The sequence below is a fragment of the Stegodyphus dumicola genome, chromosome 4 (genome assembly GCF_044657685.1).
Source record: "Stegodyphus dumicola isolate Sdum_Otavi_A_Nest chromosome 4, ASM4465768v1".
Taxonomy (NCBI): domain Eukaryota; kingdom Metazoa; phylum Arthropoda; class Arachnida; order Araneae; family Eresidae; genus Stegodyphus; species Stegodyphus dumicola.
The window spans coordinates 15,796,851-15,818,462 of NC_140771.1; the positions used below are offsets into that span (position 1 = coordinate 15,796,851).

The 21,612-nt window shown below is 34.8% G+C and overlaps 1 protein-coding gene across 4 annotated transcripts in view; it reads left to right on the plus strand.

The window, feature by feature from the left end:
• The window catches only part of LOC118187991 (uncharacterized), a 275,888-nt gene that overhangs the window by 160,445 nt on the left and 93,831 nt on the right, over window positions 1-21,612 (plus strand). For all 4 annotated transcript variants that reach the window (XM_085814595.1, XM_085814593.1, XM_085814594.1 and 1 more), the window contains exons 6-9: window positions 15,772-15,867; window positions 18,669-18,805; window positions 19,139-19,343; window positions 19,709-19,820. In XM_085814595.1, the coding sequence (XP_085670721.1) occupies window positions 15,772-15,867; window positions 18,669-18,805; window positions 19,139-19,343; window positions 19,709-19,820 (550 nt within the window). The remainder of the gene's footprint in view (window positions 1-15,771; window positions 15,868-18,668; window positions 18,806-19,138; window positions 19,344-19,708; window positions 19,821-21,612) is intronic.

Genomic DNA, 21,612 nt, shown 5'->3' on the forward strand with positions numbered 1-21,612 from the left:
TAAACAGTGGACAATACAGCGGCGCGTAGAAGCTAGTGTAGGAAAGAGAAAGCGTAGTTGGATCACAGCGATATTTATAGTAAATATTTTCTTTGACTAAGAACTAACTATACGCAATGCAGAAGTTAAAGATGACATAATGCGGAATTTATTTTCAGATATATGATACAGTTTCGAAAAAGCTTTGACTAGTCTTAGAATAGACAGGGCGTCCTCGTCACCAGCACAGCCCTCGTATGTTCTGTACTTGTAATTAATTTATTTAAGCTTAAGTTAGCTTTTTTTTTTTTTTTTTCATTGAACTGTAAACCTTGACTTATGTATTTTGCCTTATTTTATGTACTATTTTCACTCTTTTGCTTTATTATTATTATTAGCCCATAAGGGCTATTAATTTCTTTTTGGCATTTTGCGTCGATTCACTATAAACGGCGAATCACTTTTCAAATTGTTGCCACCAAATATTGTCACCTTGTGTTATATGTAAAAGAATTTAATGAAGAATCTGCATAAATGTATGTATGTTTTTCGCATTGTGACAAAACAACGGTATCTAAAGCAATCAAATTTTAAATAACGTATTCTTCCACCGAATGTGAGCATCTAGAAGCCCTAATTTGGAATTTGTTTTATTATCGATTTCTTATTTTGTAACACTTTAACGAATTTCTGATTAACATTCGACGATTTCAAAGCGAGCAATGGCAACACTGTACGAAAAAAAAAATTTTTATCTCCAGTGCGTGAGATTGTGTAACAGAAATTCTAAAGTTATACTTATTTTAAAATTATTTTGCGATATTGCTGTTGAATTGAATTTTGTGGTTTAAAGGCAAAGAGCATGAAATTTAATAAATAAAGGTAACACACGGAACCTTAAAAAATGTCCCTCTGGGCATAATGTAAAATCTGAAAACTTCCAATTTATTATTATTATTATTATTATTATTATTATTATTATGTATTATTTTACTAGTATTGCTATTTAGTATTTTGCCTTACTTTAGATATTATTTTCACTGTATTATCAGTTAGTATGTTAATTGTATTGTACTCGTTTATTGTTCACGTTGTGGATGCCTATTGTAACCACCTATCCATAACTGTGTAAATTGTGTAACTAGAAATTGTTCTCCTCACCCGCAATGCACCCTTCTTCCATTACTGCACTATCGTCTCGCCAGCATTTCTTTGCGCCGCCCCCAGCACTCATCTTGAGCACAATATGCACCAAAGTGTGTTATGTGGAGCAAGTTAGTTCCGTCAGCGGGGCTATCTGGCCGATATGCTAACTGCCCCAGTGGATAGGCTGTCGCTAGAAAGTAAGAAAGTATATTTAAGGATCATTTTTGATTTGCACACTTATCATCATCATTTCACCCCTGACTTTCGAGTTAGACGGACGCTTTTATATTTAAGGATCATTTTTGATTTGCACACTTATCATCATCAGTTCACCCCTGACTTTCGAGTTAGACGGACGCTTTTCTCCTCACTGCTGAAAGAACGACCTTGGGCGTGATTCTGAGTTCAACTCGGAGCGTGAAGGAGCTTCAGCCCCCCCGCTCTGATTTTCCCTGCACTTGATTTTGCGTACTTCCTTTTGCTGTTAGGGGCTAATAGTAGGTTGGTGCTTTGCACCCGGCTACGAGCACCGTAAAAAGGCCTAGCGAACCTAACAGCGCGGCCACGTGTCTGTTGTTTCTACGACCTCTGCTCTTTACCTATTGAACAATGATTGAAAAGCTCTTTGACTTTCTCGGAGTGCTAATCATGGAGTACGAAGTGAGACCTGATGACAAGCCACTCACTGATAAGGAGAGTATGGAACTATGAGTACTTCGCGCGGTTTCAGAGCCACACTCCACAAAATGACTCTCCAAGGATCTGAAAACACTGACGTTAAGGAAAATATACCTGCTAGGAACCAACCGAAACCTGGACAATCTATGACAAACTTGGCTGCGGAATCTATGATAGTGCATAAAACGCGGACTAGCAGTAAACGCCCGCTCAGTCCCACCATTGAATTCAATATTCCAGTCGCTAACAGAATTTCCTTTGCTGAAGAAGGAACTCCACTGGACATGGACAGTTCGGATGATGGAAATTACACAGAAATTAAGAAGTCTGTCCGGAAAACTAGGCGAACGCACGGGAAACGCCGTACTCGAGTACAAACCCAAAAGGTAAAGAAAAATCTGTGAATCCTGTTCCTCAGGAAGAGAAACTTCTGAATCCTGCCGCTCAAGAAGAAGAAACACGCGATTCGTCTGCCGTGATCGACACTGCCTTTCATCAACCAATCAGTGTGGATGGCCCTAACACTCGAACACACGAGGTTGCTGCCAGTAGTTATGATAATGTGGCACCATCTATTGGGCTACTGAAAAGTCAGCTCACGCGAGTATGTCTTTGGCAGAAAACGTAGCTCGGTCAATCAACATCTTGGATGAGGTCACGTGCCCGGCTGGGCCAATGGATAGTGATGCTCGTGAAATTCAGACTGGAGCAACCCGAACTGAGGGTCAGTTCACTTTCCCGCACAGGACGGCGAAAATGTCGCCGATTAGCATTCGAGAATGCAAGTACAACTGGAAATCTTTCACTGAACTGCTTGAAAAGGAACAACTGACCGATTTCACCATGAAAAAGAAAGGTGAAGGCAACTCTGAGATACACACAAAAAATTCGGATACCTTTCGAAGCATGACTGCACTTTTCGACAAAAAAGAACTTTCTTATCACTCGTTCCTTCTCCCTGAAGAGAAGAACCTCAAAGTTGTGATAAGAAATCTTCCCATTGATGCGAAACCCACGGACATTCAGGAGAAACTCCGAGAAAAAGATTTCACTGCTCTCAAAGTGGAACAACTGATGAAGGGCAAAGGAAAACATAGGGCTAAAATGCCTCTATTTCTGGTCACTCTTTCTAAGAACCCTAGGAACAATGAGATATATCATCTGAAATATCTAATGTACTTGTACATTAAAGTTGAAAGATATCGTGGTCGGCGCGGGCCGACACAATGCTTTCGATGTCAAAGATACCATCACGCGCAGGCGGCGTGTCACCACCCGCCTCCCTGCTGTAAGTGTGCAGGCCCTCATGAAAGCCGGGATTGCCCGGAACCTAAAGATTCTGAGCCGAAATGTTGTAACTGTCTCGGGAAGCATACCAGAAACTGGAGGGGTTCTGAGGCCTTCCCAAAGCAGAAACCCAATGCCCCCGATTTTGATGAAAGGGTCATTGTCAATAAATCCTACACCCAGGCTGTTCAATCTGATATTTTCGCGGGAAAAATTCAGAAAGCTGTAGCGGACGCTCAGCAGGTCATGAAGAACCCCGCTGATCTTATAGCGCTTCTACACAATACAACTGCCATGGCAGAAAAGCAAACTACAGTGAGGCCCGATACTAACATAAATTATGGATCGTAGGTCCTTAGTAAAAATGACCCCAGTGACGATCATGACATGGAATGCGCAGAACATTATCACCAAAATTAGCGAACTGCAGGACTTTCTCACACACTACAACATCAACATTGCACTAATCACGGAGACACACGCTACGCCAGCGCACTCCCTGAGTATTGCTAACTATCGCAGTTATCGCTGCGATAGTATCAGACATAGAGGCGGAGGTGCCGTAATCTATGTTAAGCGGAGTTTGGATTCCTGCTTCTACGCTTCTGACAATTCTCACGGGTTTGAAGAACTTAGGGTAGTCGTTCGGATCCCTAATTGGGGAAATATGCTTTTATGCGCCCTTTACAACACTCCAGATCTCAGGCTGCAAGATCAACACTTACAAAATTTGCTAAATAACCCCTTTCCCACCATAATCGGAGGTGATCTTAATGCTAAACATGTTAGCTGGGGGTGCCGCAAAACAAATAAAAACGGTGATATCCTTCAAAACTTCCGGTTCAATTACCCATACTACATTTACGCTCCAGAAGATTTTACTTTCCGGCCTACTCACCCAAGACAGTATCCAGACATATTGGATCTTTTCTTTGCATCTGATAACTTACCGATCACTACGGAAGTAACCAATGATTCTTCTTCAGATCAGTGCCAGTTCTGGCACACCTTGGTATTGGCAGGCCTGAAGCCAACACCACTTACAAAATTACTGATTGGGACAAATTCAAATCTGAAATTAACAATCACCTCCCCAAAACAGAGCAACTTAAAAATACCCATGATATCGACCAGGCTCTCACAAGCATCACCACCTGCATGGCATTGCAAAATTCTACTACAGAAATTATTAATAAAAAACATCACTTCAAACTTCCGCAAGAAATTAATTAGCCAAACACGAAATAGACTCCGAAAGATCTTCGCCCAGTCACGTGACCCAGCAATTAAATCGCAAATTAATAAACTTAATCGCAATATTAAAAGGTTAATTGACTACCACCAGACTAAACTTTGGAATAACAAAATTGAAAAATTAAATGCGGAAGACGGAGAATTCTGGAAGTCCCTCCGTTTAATGAAGTCGACAAAAACAAGCAACAAACCTCTACAGGACGACACTGGATACAAATACAGCAACGAAGACAAAGCTAAAGCCTTTGTCACCCACGTCGCCAAGCATTTCACTCCAAATGAGACCCCTTCAGACCGAAATTTCATTAATTACATTAACATGTTTGTCGATAATTGGATTAACCAGCCCAGTGTCAAAAATCTCCCTGTTTTTACCTCTCCCACAGAAGTTAGCTCTATTATAGCTAAACTTCATAATAGAAAAGCACCTGGGAAGGACAAAATCTCTAATTCAATGATTAAACATGTGCCTGGTAATTTCATTAACAAACTCTGTAGCATTTACAACGCCTGCCTGTACCTATGCTATTTCCCAGCTGAGTGGAAACAAGCGGTTGTCATCTTAATTCCCAAACCCAGAAAAGATAATACAAGAGTGGATGAGTTTCGCCCAATCAGCTTGCTTCCTGCACTGAGAAAGATCCTAGAGAGAATTATCTGCAGAAGACTACAGCCAGCCCTAAAAGCGCTTCCAAACCAGCAGTTTGGTTTCCCTAAAGGGTTGTCTACCACAATGCAGCTTGTCAGAATCGTTGAATTTTTAAGCGCAGCTATTCATAAGCACCAGACAACTGCTTTCCTTATGCTGGACGTGGCAAAAGCCTTTGACCGCGTCTGGCATAACGGACTTATCTACAAGCTTGCTTCCCTTGATCTCCCCAGGGAAACGATTTTGATTCTTCACTCTTTTCTAAGTGATCGATCCTTCTATGTCAGGCAGGACGATGTTTATTCTGAAAACACATTAATTAAAGCCGGCGTCCCCCAGGGAAGCATCCTTGGGCCTATTCTCTATCTTATATATGTTAAGGACTTCCCTATGAATGAAAATACAAACTGCATCACCGCCTGCTACGCGGACGACCCCGCCATTCTTTCTAGTTTACTTAATCCACGACATGCCATTATCGGAATACAAAACCACACACACGTGATAGAGGAATGGTGTCGCAAATGGAGGACGTCCATTAATGCCACAAAATCTAAATTATTACTGATAGGATGGCATAGAAGAAAAAACACTGATGCTGATCTGACTCTCTTTAATGAAACGGTGCCCAAAGTCAGAGAGGCTACATACTTGGAAGTTCGTTTTAACGGCTCACTTACATGGGGTCCTCACATTTCCATGACCATCGGGAAAGCCATAGGAGTCTCTAGGAAGCTGCGAAACTTTCTTGACGCCTCCTCACCACTGGATCTTGCTCGCATGAAGCACATTTTTACATCAATATTAAAACCCATCCTTACATATGCCTCCCCTGCATGGCGCTCTGTTCCCTCTTCCGTATTAAATAAATTGCAGGTTTTCCAAAACAACTACTTACGAAAAGTCACAGGAGCCCCCTGGTTCGTTCGCAATTAAATAATAATTTTTTCAAGAAAGCCATCACCAACGCGGAGGTAAATTATTCTGACAATTTTAAGTACGAGCTCCTAGAAATTGACATCAATTTAAGGCCGTATGCAACCCACATTTATCGGAATCCCCCATGAATACTTCTAACTTCTGCCAGCCAATATTGAAGTTTCAAAGTATGACTTCTTCATTTACACTGGCCTGGGCCACATCTACACAATCTTCCTGTAGTCCCTTATCAAGGTATTCCTGTGAAGCACTGTATCTTATGTCTTCCTTAACCGGGGTTATTTGAGGTGCCAGTAATAGCGGGATATAATTCCTGTTGAAACAGGCATATGAAAGTATCATGCACACTTATAAGGTATTATTTCTCCCGCTTTCGTAGCGTGCCTTCGTGGTGTAGTGGTCAGCACACTGAGCCGGTATTTCAGAGGTCCGTAGTTCGATTCCCGGCGAAAGCATTTCTCATTTTTCACATATCCAGCTTTTCCAATTAACGTAATGTCTCCACACACTAAAGGAAAGCAAATCGTATTACGAACGTTCAGATATAAACTGGAATATACTAGTTAAATTTGAGTACTGTGACAGTACAGACTTAACATATTCTATTTTTCTGTGTAGTCACCTGCTATTGCAATATTCTTGTTCCAATGCCCAACGAGTTTCTTTAATTCCTGATAAATAAAAGTAATTTAACCTCTTGTTGACCCATTCCTGCAAAATAACAGTAGCTAACTCATTTTTATGCAGATGATACGGCCATCCTAGCTTAAAGCAGACACCTTGAAAACTTGGTTCACATCATTCAGAGATATCTCTCCAGCCTTGAGCACTGGCTCATCACTTCGAAAATTAAAATTAATGCTGCAAAATGTGCTGCTATGATCTTCAAACGTAGCCCCCTCCCGTACCCTTCCATTAATTTAAAGTTTTTCGACGACTATGTTCCCTGGTCAAATTCTTACAAGTACCTAGGAGTTCTACTTGATTCAAAATTACGCTGGCATCTTCACATTGAAAATACTCTCAATAAAGCAAAAGGTGCTAGAGCCCAACTTTACCTTTTATTAGCTCGCAAGAGCCATCTGTCAATTAAAAACAAAATTCTTCTCTATACATCAATTATAAGACCTGTCTTCATGTATGCATGTACAATCTGGGGTACTGCTGCAAGAACTCATGTGAAGAAACTTCAATCTTTTCAAAGTAAGACCCTACGTATGGCCCTTAATGCAGCCTGGTACGTCCGTACAGATGTGATTCATTCGGACCTTAACATTAAACCTGTGGATTATCTTATTAAAAAACTTAGTCAAAATTTATTCCTCAAAATTGAACAGATTGATAACCGAGCGCTTCAACAAATGCCTGCCTACGACCTTTCTATTCGCAGCTCACAGAAGAGACCGAGAGCCGTGATTGGCCGAGAGTTCGGCATCTACCCGCCATCCAAAAGGGAAAGACACGCCCTTCCTAACTTCTGCCAGCCAAGTTTTGAAGTTTCAAAGTATGACTTCTTCATTTACACTGGCCTGGGCCACATCTACACAATCTTCCTGCAGTCCTTTATCAAGATATTCCTGCGAAGCACTGTATGTTATGTCTCCTCTAACCGGGGTTATTTGAGGTGCCTGTAATAGCGGGATATAATTCCTGCTGAAACAGGCATATCAAAGTATCTCAACATCATTACCAGCTCCCGCGCCATGAAGGAAGGACGTCTCCTCGCCGAGCTGCCATATAATTGCTTATTCTTCACCATACATCATCTAGCAAGATCTTCAAGCGAAGTTATCAATCTGTTCGCTTAGAATCACATCTCCCGCAGATTTTAATCTGCCTATGAATATTTTCACCGCGTTCTCATATTTTATTTGCACTACCAACACGCGCCACATGTCAATGAGCCTATTAATCTTAAAATCTTTCCTATCTGCTTTTTGCTTTAGTGTTTTGTATCGTGTATAAAAATTTATAAAAACCAAAAAAAAGTATAAAATATAAAAGTATTAAAAAATTATAAAAACCTAAAAACTTATAAAAATTAATGATGTTTAAATTTTAAATTTCTCATTCTATTCCTAATCTTTCTAGAGCCTGTGGCTCCCTCTATTGAGCATCAAGTAAATTACTTATGCAAATTTTTCCTATTTCTGCTCACTTTTAGTAATTCTGATGTGGAGGTACATGGTTTTGAACCATAGGCGCTCCGAAATTTTTAAATCATTGGCATAGCTAACACATTAATTTTGAATTCTTCCCTTCGCAGATATTTTTAAGTGAACTGAAGAGCGGAATACCCGATAGTATTAAATATAAACTATATGAAAATTAAGTATAAACTATAACCTACTCTAGCTCCCACGGCATTTTCATTACGAAAGCAGCAACAGTGTGAACGCAAACATTGCTCTGAAGGAAACAATTAAATCCTGGTCAACTCACTTTATGGAACGAATCGCTAGCTTCACTTTTCTAAAATCGTTGAATAATGTTCAGCTATGATAGTTCTTTGTTTTATGAGAAAGTCTAGAACAAAAGACAATTGCGGTAGATTACCTAAAATTGTTCTTTTAGCCTTCCGCTGTGGTAGGAGTTTGAACATTGCCATTGCATACTTTTGTGATCCGACTTTGGAGTTAAAATTATACCCATATTTAATCGCGGATTACTAGCATTGTCTTCATCTTTTTAATAAAATCACGGATTACTAACTTTGTCTCCATCTTTTTACTACTCTTGGCTTCATCTTTTTAATAAAATCACGGATTACTAACCTTGTCTCCATCTGTTTAATAAAATTGTAGCAGCTTGAGAAGCTTGAAAGCTGTGGAAGTTGTATGGCTGCTACCGAGTAGTTTCTTTTGTGCTCAAGTATTAAAAGACGGGAACCCACCTGTTGCTTACCGTACTTAAGTTCAAGATCTTTAACGAATGTTTCCACACACTTCTTTTATGTTCCTTAGTGATTTTTTATTGCATTTCTCAGATCGAACTTAATTAGTTCATCAACAATAGCCGACGAGCATGTGCTTCTTTTTTAACTCTCTTCTGCTTTCTTATGCATTCTAGATTGAGAGAGAGAGAAAGAGAGGCATTCTTCGACAAACTGATTTTTAGGTCTTGAATAAATCTGACACAGATCGACAACCTTCATAAGTGTTATGTCGCGAATTTCAATTATTAATATGTGTTTCGAGTCATTATTATTATAATATTTTTTATTTGTCTTCATGTATATTTTAATCTGGAAAAAAGTATTCTTAAATTGTTAAAGCCTTTTTTTAACTGGTAGTTCTTGAAAGCGTAGTGTAACAACGACAGGAAACGGGTGCAATAGCCATCTGGTTTATAGCCTTTTACTAACAGTGGAGGCAGTAGAGGTAGTGTGTTGTCGCCTTTTAGCTAATGGTGTTTGAAACGAAAATCGTCTTCCTGTCGCTTTGTTAAAGTTGCAGTTTTCTTACTTCAAGACAGTGGGGGGTGTACTAAGCTTAGGTAATTGGATTCTCGTAAAGCTTAGTTTCGCTTGTCAGTTGGGGGATCCATTTTTTTTCTCACGTTATGTGTACAGAAGTTTTTCGGACTGCATTGTCAGATTTTCTGGTGTTTGATTCGTCATGGGTGTGTCATTTTCTCAATTTAGATAACGTAAAATTCCGGGATTGGTAAGATTTAATTTTATGATTTTTGAAAGCCTATGAACTCACAGAGACGGAGAAACCGAGATTTCCTGGGTACTTGCACCAGGCTAGAGTTCATTATTCCGATTCTGATTTTCAAGAATAGTAAGAGGAGAAAAAGTGGGGGCTTGACCCTTCGGGTCTTGCTCTCGCTAGCCGCGTGAACCAGCGAGCAGCGGGTATGATTTTCTCTAGGCGTTTAGCTGGCGAGAATTTGCTTTGGCATAAGGCGTAGAGCTCAGCAGAAAATTTCGATTCTCTTGTTCCAAGAATTGTAATGCAGATTCTCTTGGTTATCCTGATGCGGTATTCCTGTTTTTACCGACTTTGACTTCCTAATCAGATTTTGTTCCGAAGGTGCTCTGCGTTTTTTCGTGCGTTTCGAGGCTTAATGAACGAAAGAGACTCGTGTAGGTGTACTCGTGTAGGTGTGCGATGCTGTTTATTCTGCCTGTGTCAGTTGCGTCGATTTTTCCATCCTTCCGTGCTCTGGAATTTATTTATTATAAGGACAGCTTCAGTGGTGTTTCAACCAAGTCATCTTTAAAATTTGCAAGGAATGTCTATCTCCATTAACGAGGATTTTGTGAATAAAGGACAGCAGGAATAATGTGGCGCTCGAGTAAACGTTGGCCGCTGGACGATCTGTGGAGCTGTCAAATCACGTTATTAATCAGTTTACAAAGGTATTCCCGAGTGTGCGGTATGGACTTCACCCCGTGAGTGATTTTTTTTATTTGTTTTACTTTAATAATTACCTTAATACTCAAGCAAAAGTCGTCATGTTAATGTTTGTTGAAATCTGAGTAATTACTTAAATTAATTAATCGATGTGAAAATTATCAGTGTTCTTAAAGTGAATTACCATGATAAATACTTAAAGTTAGAAGATGAAATGGGAGAAATACTAGTGTTGCACTTATGATATAGTAGAATTTGATAATGTTAATCTTAATTAATGTAAGCTGTAATTTGGTGTAGTATTATGTGTTATTTGCTTAGAAAAATATGTGGTAGGATTACTGATCAGTTATCCATTATTTAATTTTATAAAATAGTCAAGAATTTAATAAATGTGTGTTTAAAATTTAATTGCATTTTTGTATTTATGTTGTGTATAATTTACTGTGGTCTGTTATGTCCCTCCATTTGTTTGAGCCCGGATGCTTTAAGAAACATGGAGTTTAATTGAATTGGGGTTATTGATATTTCCTTTTGCATAGGTTACTCACAACGCAAACCTAAAAGTTAAATTGTACTACCACTATGCGAATGTTTATAAGAATGTCGATATGATATATGAATGTTTTGAATTATTTGATATTTGTGTATTTTGTCCGGCACCATGGATCAAAGTTTAAAGTTTAAAAAATATATAAAACGATAATTTTCTTATATAAAATATATAAGTAAATTTATATAACATATATAACATATATATGTAAGTTTTGAATGACAACCTTCGTTAATCAAAATGGCAAAAATCTAATAATGGTTCGGTCTGCAACACTGTTCTGAGCATCCTTCTCCGATATATTGATTGCAACCAACAGGGGCTATAAAAAGATAAATTGTAATAGGCGGCGCTTAGTGTGATCGCGTTTTTCCGCAACTATTTTGGTAACATTAAGTGATGAGAAAGGTATCCTTCAAAGTATCAATGAAATAACCTAATATAAATATAACTAGAAACATATAACTATATGCTTCCATAGTATTTATTTAGGAAAAACGTCGTTAATAGTTGATTATCTGGAATTATTACTCTAAAGTTCATTTGTTAACTGTTCATGATGTTTCTGCAAATTTCTTTCAGCAAGGCGACAGGCAGATATCTTCATCTGTCAGTGATGCAACTTGAGTTGTTTCATCAGTATCCATCCAAGCGTTAAATTCCTCAGAAATCATGTTATTTGGAGACTTTTTAGTTATTAAACTTCCTTCGTTTCATCATTTATTAAAAGGCTGGCATGATTAAAACTGGTCTTTGTTATTTTTTACGAGACGCAGTTCCCAGACGTAAAAGTTGCCTGAAATCAACAGCAAGATTCTCGGCGACTTAATTCATTATTTGGCAGCGTGTCTGTGTTTTGAGAATTACTCGTTACGCATCAAAGTAAGTCCAAAGTACTGTCCGTTAAGCATCAATCATTTGGCTTTGCTCGATCAAGCCGACAATTTTTTGTGGCTTCGTTTAATCGCGGAGTATCATTGTGCATATTATACAAATTCCGTATTTTTTTTCTTTTCTTGAAAATTTTTATTTTGTTAATGGTGATTAGAGTGAAGTTAATTAGCTGAAATTAGTAGGAATTCTGGGGTAAACAATGCAGTCAAATGAAAAATATAAATGCGAAATTGTTTGAAATCGTATATTCGAGAAACTGTATTATGTAAATAGAAATCTGGTATAAAAATATTAGGGCTATTTTTTATAACTGAATCAAGCATGCAGAGTGACTATTATTAGTCATAACTTCTCTTGCATGTAGCGCCATCATTAAAGCTAAGAAATTAGAACATAATAAATACGCTTTTGCTGTAAAAGAGTTTTTCCTGCTTTGTTATTCATGGCATTAGGTGAAGCCGTTTAATGTATCATTTAACGGCAAGTCGTCCTCTGCCGATTCGTAACCATGGCAACCAAGTTACTAGTGGGTAGCAGTCAAGGTCGCCGAAAGGACTTTGTGGACATGGCTATTTTTAAAGTGCATTTTATGTTTCTTTATTACTGTTCATTTACCTCATAATTCCACAGTTTTCTCCGTCAAAAGAATAGATTCTGCCTCTAAGAAAATTTCTTCTTCAGACGATGTTAGTGTTCAGATGAATTAATACCACATAAGACGCACTAATTGTTGATAAACGGATGTCCGAAATGTACATTCTGAGTACGTTAGTTTTGAAAAAAATTGGACATTAGAAAATTCATTTTTATTTCAGATTGTTGTTTTTATTTGCTAATTCATTGTCCAAGCAGAAAAATAAATATGTAGTGGGTTTTTTTACGAGAATCATATTATGGAACGGCTGATGGGCCGTTTAATTCTTTCAAAAAGAATAAGTATAAAGATGCAAGATTATTCATTCCTGCACCATTATTCTTTCTTGAATACTTAAAATTTTTACTTTTAGAATGTTTTCTTTTTTAACTTACATCTCAATCATGTCATAGTGTAAATCTGTGCATTAGGATAGAAGTGCTGGATCGGGTTTATGCACATGTGTTTTACGCATTTATGCGCATGTGTTTTGATGGCTTTTTTTTTTTTTTTTTTTTTACTTACAGTTTGAAATTAATTTTTAAAGATTTAAAAGACAACTCAGTTTAATGAAAATAATAAGAGGGAAAAAATGGAGCAGCCTACAAAATTTACTTCTTTTATATGTATATTTAGAATTAAGTAGGTGTTTAAAATCAGTGATTGGAATTGCATCAGAAACACCTAGTGTTTTAAAATGCACAAAATCGAAATAATTTTTCTATGAACACCCAATAATCTATCAGAAATTTTCGAGGAAAAGACTTCATGCCAGTAAATGCTTTTCAGATTTGTTTTCATAAATACAAATACCACATGAATATTCTCTTTTATTTTAAAAATAAATATTTTGTTGATTGCATTTAAATTTTTTTGTATTTTGAGGCGGTTTACTTAATAAGACATTAATTTAATTTTTCATGCTCTTTATAGCATTTTTACGATTAGAAATATGAACCCATGTTTTGGAAAATGAAGCCATTATTAGTGCTTTTGAAACTGCCTGTGTAATTTTTACGTTTAAAACAAGGATGAATTCAAGTGGAACTCGGCTGTCGTACTTCTAATTTTAAAAGCGAAATTGTAATTCCAAGTAATATGTTCTGGCGCTTTTATATAACTGAATCGTAAAATGAGTTGGAAGTTCTGTTACTAGTGCAATATTTCTGTTGACAGTTAGTAAAATTATTATTACTTTACCTACTGAATATATGCCTTATTTTCTCTCGAAGGAGCAAATGCGAGCAAAAACTTGAATTTTTTATGGAAAAATGGACTTTATTCTTTGGGTCGAGAATGCTTTAAATGAAGAAGTTAAAATAGGAAGCAATTTTATTTATTTATTTTTAATCTTCAGTGTTTTATGCTTTATTATAATTAATTTAACCCCTTTAATTTTTAGAATGTTTTAATTTAATTTAATTCATTCATTTTCTAATTATCGTTAATTAATGCTAATTTATATTTTTAACCTTATATTTAATTAGTAATTCTTAATTACTTTATTTATTAGCCAAAAGGGGCATTAATCTTGAAATTGCGTTTTATAATGATTTACAATAAATGCCCGATTCACCTTTCAGATTGTTGCCACCAAATATTATCACTCTGTATTATATTTAAGGAAATTAAATAAGGAAGAATCTGTATGAATGTATGTTTCTCGAACTGTGAAAAAACAACAATTCCTAGGGCAATTTATCTAGAAGGGCTATTAATTTCGTTTTGGCATTTTGCGTTAATTCACTAAAATTGTTGTCACCAATTATTAGAGCCCTGTATTATATTTAAAGAAATTAAACAATGAAGAATCGGCATAAATGTATATATGTTTCTCTCATTATGATAAAAAACAACGTTACCTAGAGCCATCAAATTATGAATAACATAGTCCTCCACCCGAATATGGGCACCTCGAAGCCCGAATTCGGAATTTGTTTTATTGTCTATTTCATATTTTGTAAAACTTAGATGAATTTTCATTAACAAATTCAACGAGTTCAAAGCGAGCAGTGGTAACACTGTACGGGGGGGGGGGAGGAATTTGTCTCCAGCTCATGAGACTGTATATCGGAAATTCTCAAGATGTGCAGCTTTTAAATATTTTTAGCCCAGAGGAATATTAGACCAAATGCTCTCGAAACCTGTATGTATGTGCAAGTGAAAAAACACGCCTTTAGACCTAATATAAAATTTGAAATTTTTCAGATTTGTATTTGTTTATTTATTTATTTTATTTTACGTATTTCACTTCGTTCCTGATTGCCTTCCATAGGGCTTCTATATTTCCAGTTTTAAAATGAAGCTACGATTTAATGTAAATCGGAAGTAAAATATACAAGAAAGATATAACACATGTATAAAAATGCATTATACTTGATAAATATTTAATCATAATGATGATTATGATCAGTATTTAACCATAACAAATCATGTTATGGTACTTAAGTGGATGCTAATTTAGTAGTCCTGATATTTCATAATTGTTAGCATATACGAAGAGGATTTTTTGCATAAACTAAACTATGAAGTGATTGATATATTTTTTATGCCTTTGAAATAATTTTCAAGCTTATATATATATACCGCTAACAAGCTTATGTATTGTTAAAATATGCCCCCCCCCAAAAAAAAAAAAAAAATTGCAAAAATAAAAACTCGTAATTATTTTTTCAGAATTTTTCTGTCAGACGATTAATTCCCTCCCCTAATAATTTTTAAAGAATTGAAATCAGCAAGAACTTGGATGTTTTATTTGTCTGACACATTTTCTAATACTTGCTGTCATGGCATATGCAAGGGAGAAATTGCTGGGTCATTTTTGAAAGCTGGATTTTGTTCTTCAAGGTTTTCCCAGGTAAACGGGTTAAGTGGTGGCCTTATCAATCGACAGCATAATATTTGAAGTCTGTAAGATCATTGTCTCCTAACTGTTGTGTCGTAAGTATAGCAGCGGCAATATGGGACTATTTTTTAATCGTAAAACCAAGTGAAATTTCATATGATGTTAAGTACTACTATGTAGTAGAACTAAATGTGTTGACTAATTATTTAAAAACAATTTATGGCTAATAACTTTACATTTCATTGTAGTGCTTGTTCTTGTATTGTACTAAATGTTACCCGAAAATTTGTTGTAATAATCCAAAATTTAAACCTTAACTATTTTAGCCATTTTTAAACTTTATGATAATTATTTAAGATTTAATATAATGTTATGTGTTTCAGTTTGAAGTATTTATGACTTTAAAATTTAAAAAAAAAAAATGCTGTGTAGTTAAAGCTGAGTGATGAATGTCAATATTGAAAATGTATTTAATTGCATGATGGGCAAAGATGCTTTATCTAAAATGTATTAAAGGGAAATTCATTGCAAGTGTTATTGTTTTATTTTTAGGCTTTTGTTTTACGAAAGTACGCTACTCACAAAATTCCGTCATCTGATCTACGCTTCTACATTTGCAGCTTGTCTACAGATACTGTTGTGTATAAAGTAAGACTTATTTCTAATCATAATTGTCTCTCAAAATATGTTTATTTGAATAGACAGTCTTTAAGTGTAGCTCTGTAAATACAGTTCTGCTCTGTAACACTGACGTCGCTGACACTCGATTTTGTGCCAATGATGCATACTTAATTACATCTACCAGTCGCTTATTTTCCAGGGAAAAGTTGTTAGATTGTAATTTGCATTCGTACATTTGTTCTTTCCAGGGCTGTGGAGTCGGTAGTGAAAATGACCAACTCCAACCCTTGGAATTTTAAAAACTCTTACTCTGACTCCGACTCCGTCTCCCTCATATAATATATATAAACATATGCACATGGGTTACAGCTTATTTTTTTAATATAAAAGAAGTAATAGATACTACAGAAAAAATTGATGGCGTAGCAAATTATTTATATTAATTAGCATTTATTATGAAATGGAAAAACTGGCATTAGTTATTTCTAAGAAACTGTATGGCTTCGGCAAGATCTTCTTTGTTCGAGGGCCATAGATACGATTTGTTCTAAAAGAGGTGTCTTGCAAGCGCAATCATATTTTTCTACGGAACGGCGCCGAGTTGAAATTCGAGACACTTATCCTCGGATTCCAAAAAATTCTCCTAATCCATCGATACCATTCTCATCTTCGTACGACTTTAATCGGCTGAGATATTAATTAAAAACTGCGGAAACGTTAATTTCCACGGTCATTTTTCCGAGTGGCAACAATAAACTATCGGCGGCACACACTTTAGCCGCCTATATATGTATAAAGATGTAAACATATGCACATGGGTTACAGCTTATTTTTTATTATAAAAGAAGTAATACATGCAACAGAAAGAAATTGATGACATAGCCAATTATTTATATTAATTAGCATTTACTATCAAATGGAAACTTGGCATTAGTTATTTCTAAGAAACAGTATAGTTTCGACAAGATCTTCTTTGTCAATGAGCCACAGATTTGATTTGATAAACTTCAGAGCTGAGAAGAGTCTTTCCACACTAACTTAAGGTAGGAGGAAGAGCTGTTACTGTTAGGGCTACTTCTTTTAACTTTTCAGGATAGATTTTTTATAAGTTCTAAAAGAGGTATCTTACAAACGCAATCATATTTCTCTGGTTCTTCAAAGGCTGTGTAGAAGTCTTGTTTTTATTTTTTTCATTTTTATATCTAAAGGCTCTTGGTTCTTTATTTTCATTTGCTTTTTTGCCTTAGCCTTTACAATATTATCAAAAAATATTTCTCAAAATCTAATTCATCACTGGAAGAGGATGATAGAAACTCAGATGCAGTGTCTGCAGTTTGACTGTCCTGATTCAAATTCTCTAATTGTTCTGAGAATAATTTAATTCTTAATGAAAGTTTATGAATGGTTTTCTTTGCCTTTTTAATTTGTTCGTCATCCAAGAAAATTCAGTGTTTCAGATCTACATATATTGAACCCAGCAAGATCTCATTGTCTAGCAAACTTGTTTCTTTTTTCTTCATTGAAGAAATGATTCCTTCTGCAATAAATCATCCATTTCAGAAAAAACAAACATCCCATTCTTCCATTCTCGCCTCCTGTCAATTCTTCAGACTGCAACTTTTTTGTGGCTATATACGGTGTAGAAAGAAGAGTTTCCAATTCTGCAAGGTCATTCCACTGTCTTTCTGTTAGTGAAACATTAGGGTTATCTATGTCTTCTAAAAAAGTTCTTAATTCTAATAACCTCTATATCATCAAATATGTACTTCCTCATCACGTTGCTTGATCAATAATTGCTCCTTTTCCTGCTCGTTTCCTAAGAATGGCATCAATTTTGGGAGTTCTTGCTGCTATTTCTGCTTATTTAAATTTACCAGTGAAATTTGTAACTAAATGAATTAGTTTAATCACTAATGGCAAATATCACATCCATCCTCCTGCCTTATATTTATTTATTAATATGTCAATAAAATAGAAAATCACTATTTATTAATGTATATAGTCCATAAGTAAAAATAATAACACAGCTTGTCATTAATTTTTTCAATTCATTTAAATTTCATTTCAAATTCAAACTGTCCAACAAAAACTGGAGTTGAAGTCGACCTGGTTTTAGCGACTCCAGCTGCGACTTCTTTTACCCCAAAATCTGCCCGGCTTCATGACTGTGACTCCACAGCCCTGGTTTTTTCTTCTTGGGTAGTGGTCGACTCATGGAACGTTTTGAATTGTAACCCCATCTCACCCTGGAAAAAATTTATCTTAAAATAATATTTAAATTAGATCAATATGTTATAGGTACTTTATGTAAAGACAATTAAAGAAAAATATTGTATTTTTTATTAAAAAGAATTAACATAAAATTAATCCATTCTACTCATTAATAGCATTAACTCATGCTCCAGTTGTCACCTATTCTTGCATTGTATTTACTGATTGGGGTGAGCTTACATTTGCTGTGGTTTTTGGTATCTTGTGCAATCTCTATGGATCCTAAATTCTGCCTCCCGGCAAATTTTTAAAATTCTGGATTTTGCCGTCCTTAAATTCTGTCTCTAGATGCGGCCGTGCTGGCTTTGGCGCCGACCCTGATCATAACCACCATTAAAAAATTTCAACCTCCAAAAAAATGTCGACGATGCCATTAACATTTTCTGGGATAGGATAAAAGTTAGGTACCAAATGCACTAATTCTTCTTCTGCAATCACACTATCCCTTTTTATATTATTTTTCTCACCTTTGTTTTGAATTAAATGTTATTCCTATAGCTAAATAGCATGTGATTTCTGTTTTAATTTTTAAATTGCATTTTTTTATCTATATATAGGGACAACTCACATCAACTCAGTTATGGAGTTATTTTTATGACCTTCAAAATCCAGCTTTTGAAACTCATTTAGCTTTAGTTCATGCCAGATTCTCAACAAACACGTTTCCTAGTTGGGAACGAGCTCATCCAATGAGGTATTATTGATTAAAATGTACTTGTTATATCCCACTTCCTTTTCCTATTGCTTGTCTCTTTCAAATGTACTTGAAAAAACAGTGTTTCTATGGTATTTTTTTTTAGGTATAGTGAAATGTTCTAATTTAGTTATCAAAATAAACCAAAAATCATATATTTTTTTATAATATTTATATCGAATGTTAATGCTTTGAAACATTTTATTTATTTATTCTGTATTCTTACATCTGTGTCATTCTGAATACCATTAAAATATCTATATAAATATTTGTTAGTTAAAGAGGGTTTTTTTTTTTTTTTTTTTTTTTTTTTTTTTTTTTTTTTTTTTACAGAATGCTTGCTCATAATGGTGAAATAAACACTCTTCGTGGTAATGTTAATTTAATGCGAGCAAGAGAAGGTGTCATGAAAAGTCAGCTGTTTGGTGAAGAATTGCATAAATTATATCCAGTTGTTGAACCTAACCTTTCAGATTCTGGCTGTGCTGACAATGTTCTTGAATTCTTAGTTATGGCTGGTCAGAGATCATTGCCTGAAGTAAGTTGTCAAAAAAAGTGTAAATTCTTTCAGACAGTTAAAAAAAAAAAAAAAAAAAAAAAAAAAAATTCCAACTTTTAGTATTATAGAGATTGTGTAATTTCTTATTTTCAGTACTTAAATTGTGTAAGATGTAATTATTAACCGTTATTTAAATTCATCACTTTAAATTTGTATTTGCTTGTTGCATCTTTTTCTCAACTGCAATGATTTGATATATTTTATAGAATTTTGCATCATATCATGTAAAAATACCTTTGTTATGTAATTGTACTGAATTGTAGAAAATGCAAAAAGCTGTGTAGCTGTGTCTTAAAATTTCTGTCCAGCGATTTACTTCTTTATGTCAATACATTTAATTACAGGCAGTAATGACTATGGTGCCTGAAGCCTGGCAGAATGATAATCTGATGAATCCAGATAAAAAAGCTTTTTATAGATGGAGTGGTTGTGTAATGGAGCCGTGGGATGGCCCAGGTAAATTTTGAAAAATTGTATTTCTAGTTTAAATACAGTTCTTTGAATTTGCATAGTGAAAGAATGTGGAATGAAAGCACTTTTAATGTTCACTTTAGAAAGCATCTTTAATATCTCCACAATTTGCTGGATTTCTTAGCAGTACCATAATATAACTTGTTACACTTTGCTCATGAAATTTTTATAATATTTGAATAAATTTTGAACACTGACACCAATTTCTCTTGCACACCATATTTGTGAAAAACACATAATTTTTTTGGTGAACTAATTGCATTCTTGTATATCAAATGCATTAAAATCATTTATGGTACCCATACATAGAAACATGCGTATAATTTTATTGATAAGAATTGTTGGTCATTCTGACTTTTTCTGAATTGTGTGTCTACTTTATTAAAATGGATTGCTTTAAGCAAGTCTCTGAAATGTATATGGCAACATAATTTTAGTACAGCAAACCAGAATAATGTAGGAGTAGGATCAAATCGTGACCTTTTCTCTTATTTGCTTGCCAATATTTATTATATTGCCTAAGTTACTGTGCAGGCTTCCTATATTTTAAGCATTCTACTATCTAAAATGTTTTATTAGTGAAAGTTATTTTAGGAATTGGCCTTATTATATTACAGAAACTTGTTTTAAGGAAGTGTTTGAATTTCCTATTAGAGACATGAGAATAATACACTGTTTTTGAAAAGTTATTACAATGCAAGATTTGATTAATTATCAGATTTCTAAATGAGCTACCCTTATGCCAACATTGCATTTGCACAAACTAACACTATCTACCTCATTAATCTAATTAATAAAGGAAGCTTTGCATTCTGCAAGACTTCATTAAAGTACTTAAGAATTGAAACAACAAGAGTAAATCTAAAAATTTCCTCCCCCTTTTTTTACATACAAAATTAATAAAGCTGGGAATCATTTATAATTGTCTTAAGCTACATGCTTTGTAATGATTATAACACTACAATGTAATGATTGTAATGATTATAATACTGCATCTTTGATGAATGTCGTTTTTTCATAGGATAATTTTAAGCTTCGCATGTTTTTTCTAAAGTAATTTTTTTCATCAAATAATAATGTGTCTGAATATCTATCTGAATTTTTTTCTCAGTTATTTGGAAAATTATTTATAATCATTATTTTTAATTTAATTACTGATTCTGTGATCTCTCTCTTTTACTAAAACCAATGAATAATAAATGTTTGTTTTGAAGTTAGTATAAAGAGAGAAGGCAATAAACTGAAATAATAGTGGCATGATTAATATGAATAAAGTGACAATAACTAAGTCAGGCTAATTAACATAATGTGACAAAAGAAATTTGAAATATTGTGTTGGGGGAATTTTGGAAGATGAGATATTTACATTGACAGCAACCTGTGTTTTTAAAGTATTAAAATCTATATTATATTTTGTTAGAGTACATCAATACCATATTTAACATAGTTTTATGCCTTATTTGATTTTAGTTTCTGATGATTTTATAAACAAATTGCGAAGTAGTTTTGCAGCTCATTTTATCACAGAAGATAGCACTGAGGTTATTTTGTAAAAGAAAATTGTTTAAAATAATTCAGGAGAAAAGAAGCTTAATGGTCATGGCAAATTAACATAAGATCAATTAAACCGAAAAAACACTCTCACTCTACTTTAGGCAAAGAAATACACCACCTGTATTTTCCTTCCTTATTATTTAGCTTAAATTAAAACAAAATTGATTGAGTTAAAGTTGAAAAATTAAATGCATCTGAAAAAAATAACTCAGGAATTTATTTA